The sequence below is a fragment of the Dendroctonus ponderosae genome, unplaced genomic scaffold, assembly GCF_020466585.1.
Source record: "Dendroctonus ponderosae isolate FM_Combo_2020 unplaced genomic scaffold, Dpon_F_20191213v2 Dpon_F_20191213_7, whole genome shotgun sequence".
Classification (NCBI taxonomy): domain Eukaryota; kingdom Metazoa; phylum Arthropoda; class Insecta; order Coleoptera; family Curculionidae; genus Dendroctonus; species Dendroctonus ponderosae.
The window spans coordinates 606,312-610,794 of NW_026018916.1; the positions used below are offsets into that span (position 1 = coordinate 606,312).

The window sequence follows — 4,483 nt, forward strand, 5'->3', positions numbered from 1 at the left end:
GGGGGGGGTCATGACCCCCATGACCCCCTCCCCCTGGATCCGCCCTTGGTTGTACCTCTTGGAAACTGTAGCAAATAACAGAAATAATTACCTAATCCTATCTTAGCCCTGGTTTTCCGACTAGCTTCAGACTCCTTCGGGTTTTGGGGCCCCAATGTCGTCAGACAGAGACCGTCCAGCCCATAAGAAACGTTTCCGAACACGTTAACATGTTGATGTTCCACCGGAAACAGGGGGCCCACTCTCTCTTGCAACTCCCAGTAGGCCAATTTGCACCATTTTTGCCGATTGGACATCGAAGAATCTGAAACAATTCAACCCCAGCTATAGTTTGCGAGCGATTTTCTYTAAAGTGTGTTTTCCAAATGAAACCAAAGTGGGAAGTTTGCGCGTTTAAGCGTGGCAACGTCGCCAACCACTTGTTAATGTAGCACGTCACATGGGGACAGATCCGGCGGCGGGAACGGCCTAGTAAGGTCGCGACGATATGGTGGCGCCGGAAATCCACGGATTATTGTTCCACGCTTTTTTTATTTGGCGCAGTCATCGCCGCGATAATACTTAGAACATGCACCGCCTTTTCCACTAATTGTGCATAAGGTGAAGTCATAAAGCCGGCGCCGCCGATATTGTAAATTTGTCGCGCGACTTTAATCCGGACAGAGACCCATAAAACGCCATTAGATTGGGGATTTTAATTAATTATTAAGGATTAAGGGGGCATTCCAGTGAAATGGACGGTCCTCAGGTGTTGGCCGACAACGTCTTCACGTTGTCGACCAACACTATTCTATGTCTTCACATAGAATAATAAGCCGCATTATCAGTAATTCGCAAGTCGCCGGTAATTGGATGCGCTTCCTCCAACCAGTACACGATCTACGTGCATGCTATCACGTATGCGAAAAAAAGCGGAAAAGCAGCAGGAAACTAACCCAACCAGGCCAAAAGAGTGCTAAAAGGCTGCACACGCTTTGGGTAAAGAGCTTGCTGTAAGGCGCCAGCCATTTTTTCTAAACCTTTCAGGTTGCCCAATGAAAAACAGTGTTATTTTTATAGTTAAATGAAACAAAACCCAATGGGTCGATCAAGATATTTTGAAGAACCGGAACTAAACGCGTTAAGCCGAGCGAAAGAATGTCTGGATTTCCGCTTGCGTCGAAACTGCAATGCCGCAAAAACAGAGGCAGATTCAAAACTCAGCATTCCGCAACATGACCATTACAACCCATACCATCTGAGCTTATTAGATTAACGACGATATATTATGTGTATTGGAATTCGATATCGATTGCCGAAACTTATTTATAGGAGACCTTGCCTAAATCAAGGATATCGCTTATCTCGGTAGCGTTTGCAATCACAAAATAATTGTGTCAGTATGATAAAAAAATTCAATTATGAACGGCAGAATGTAGTTTTTTTTCAATTGTACAGCGGCATGCTGGCTCATATTGCGGCTACAATTATACTTGAACTAGGCACAGGTGATGCAAAGTCAAGCTAAAGCCGCCGGAAAAGCCGATTTTCCACACGGAATGGGTGCGATCTGACAATTTACGATGATCTCAATTGATAACGCTAAGTTGGAAGTAAACAATGCCATCGGATTAAGTCAAATTTGTGCTTGTTCATAAACTTATTAAAACTTGATTTCAATTCACTTAGAGTGACGTAACGAAGATTAAAAGGATGATGAATACTACATCTGTACATCAACCGCACTTTGAACTAGTAGGTGGGTGCAGAAAATGGGTGCTTGAACTTTTTCTGAAAAAATGAGTGCACTTAACAAGATCCAGAAACCGACCAATCAAAACGGGTTGAATTGAATCTATTGTCGTGGCAAAAATATTGTTCTAAACGTAACACTGATCTCCGTAAAGGTGAGTTTTCTTGGCTCGCTTTCAAAGATCGTATACGCGCCTCCAAGATAATACCACAAACCTAATAGCACAGTTCCGAGAATTCAATTGATGTGACAACCTTTTATTAATTGCCCGCCATTATTCTAAATTCCTTTCTACTTTTCCGCGCGTTGTTTGCAACAATATCTTGAAGACTAATTAATAATTTGATTGCTTTCTGGGAACGTTGATTTCTTCTCTATTTCCATTTTTTTTGTTCGACTTTTGCCTGTTAACAAATTGCCGCAAACGAGAAATACTTTTAGGTTCAATAACCAGACGAATCGCGCTTGGTTAGTTGAACTTTTTCTTAATGATTGCGGATTGAATCTAATTGAAACTGTTTATCTAGTCACTAGTTCTAAAACAACAAACAGATGGGCGGTGGAGTTTCGTATTTTTTAAATTCCATTGCGAATTTTTAAAATCCGTGTACCCACCGGCATTAGGGGTTTAATTTGCGCTGGATAAAGAGGAAATGGTTATTTTTTTTCTAAAGCCTGTGAAAGTGTTTCTTAGGACGTAGTACGAATTGACAGATCTCCAACCAATAGAAACACTTTCGTATCATCGTACCATCGTATAAAAGGATGCATCGGACACAGGCTTAAGTCACCAGTTTGAAGCAATAATCGCTAAAGCCCAATTTATGTATTTTTTTGATTTTGACTTTATTGGCGAATGTCCAACTTCGATCTGTTCCAGTGTTCCAGAGTCGAAAATTTTTAACCAAAAGCGGGCATTTTTGCGACCATTTCTGGTTTTGAGCGCAGTTTCAAACAATTCCAGAAATTATACGAAAGCTTAGAATCTATTGAAGCCTTATAATTGCTCTGGTTTGCCAGTTGTGTGTTTGAAACCGATAGCGCGAAGATTTCTGGACCGAAACGCAATTTCGAAAAATTGCAGAAACTGACCGAATGATCACAATAGGATCAAAATTGCACACTTAATGCCCAAGGCTTTAATTGTTTTGCAAATGTCCAAAATCACAGCCTAATGCGGTTTGGAAGTTGCAAATTTTTTAAGTACAAAGGCGCTCAATAGTCAACCGCCCATAGATGTGCTGCTCACAACACTTTCCAAAATGTATGTTCGTAATTCCGTCAGATCCGACTTGCTAGAGCTAATCAACGCAATTACTTCGGTGTTTTCACGAGTTTTTGGGCCCAGAAAGACTGGAGTTAATAGGGTGTTTTCACTTTTTTTTTAATGTTGATATATAGAAAGTAGTTGGCAAACATTGCACTGATATAATTTTTTTGTAAGAAAAGTCTCGACTTTTTGACTCAAATATTTTCCGCCTAAAACGCCGAATCCGTATCGTCGGTTGCCTATCCCGATTGTGACGTAGCAGGTCATATCAACAAAGTGTCTCGTGTTTATTTTGTTCTTTTCGCACCTTTGTTTTATTATTTAAGAATTATTCAATTATTTATTTAAGAATACCTCAATAAGTGCTCCAAACAAACTCTTTCAAACCGTTCCCCATGTTTATGCACGTAAAGTTTTCTGGTTCAAAGCAGCTAGACGTGATGTTCCTAAATCAAAATCAATGTTTTTTTTGTTGCGAGGATCATTTTAATGAAAGTACGAACAGGAAGCTAATGATGAGGCAGATAGAATATGCGTTCGATCGTACTCTGTGTTCTGGGCAAATTCTACCTTGTACAGTGCACAAAGAACCCGCGCGTGTCAATTCCACATATCCGATATCACCATATTGTTCTCGTTATGCCCAAAACACAAATTCAAGAGTTCATTTTACTTTTAAAGCAGCCATGTGTATAAGTTAGGTTAAGTTGAATAAGTGAAATTCTATTCAGATTAGTATATAAAGGAGAGTAACTAATAATGAATTGACGGTTTTTTCTTACGCTGCTGCTTTGAGACCCTCAAATTCGGCTGAATTAAGGCGTTCGTCGTTTTAATAAAATTTGGTAAGCATAAAAATATGCACATGCTAAATTGTTTGTTGACGCTTTAAGGAATCCTTCTGAAGCGATTTTTCAGTTCATCACAAACTATAAATTATTTAAATCCACAAAATAATTAATGAAACACAACGACACAACTAAATACTACAGAACGTAAACAATCCGCCATTTATATGACCAGAGACGTCACAACCACTAGGATTGCGTTTTAGAGATTCATGAATAATTTGAATTTGTTTATTAAATAATTAACAAAATAGCAAAAGTTAGATAGTATAAACTTATTGAACGTTTCACATATATATATATCACCATAGAATAATGTTCAGTTTGTAGGAATTGTTGATACAATGAAAACACCCTATTGCATGAGCTCGAAACACAATAGTTGAATTTTAAGCGAAAAATTGGCCACTGCTTTCTTGCGGTAAACATCCCGATTCCTGGTAGTCCGACGGCCGGGTTGCCAATCGGTAAAATTAGCGATTGGGTCATTCAACGACGCCGCCGACGTCCATCGTGGCGCCTGGCGATTGATGGAATCCGCCACGTCGAATTTTTTGCCGAATTTTCAGGAGGTCGGAACCATGTACTGACATTTTTCGTTTGCTCGATAGTCCAAAGATTACACACGCCCCG

General features: G+C 39.8%; 1 protein-coding gene across 1 annotated transcript in view; it reads right to left on the reverse strand.

Annotated features, from left to right (window-relative positions):
* LOC109536538 (mothers against decapentaplegic homolog 6) overlaps window positions 1–4,483 on the reverse strand; it is a 34,099-nt gene that overhangs the window by 1,400 nt on the left and 28,216 nt on the right. The window contains exon 5 of the mRNA XM_019902804.2: window positions 92–304. Within this exon, the coding sequence (XP_019758363.2) occupies window positions 92–304 (213 nt within the window). The remainder of the gene's footprint in view (window positions 1–91; window positions 305–4,483) is intronic.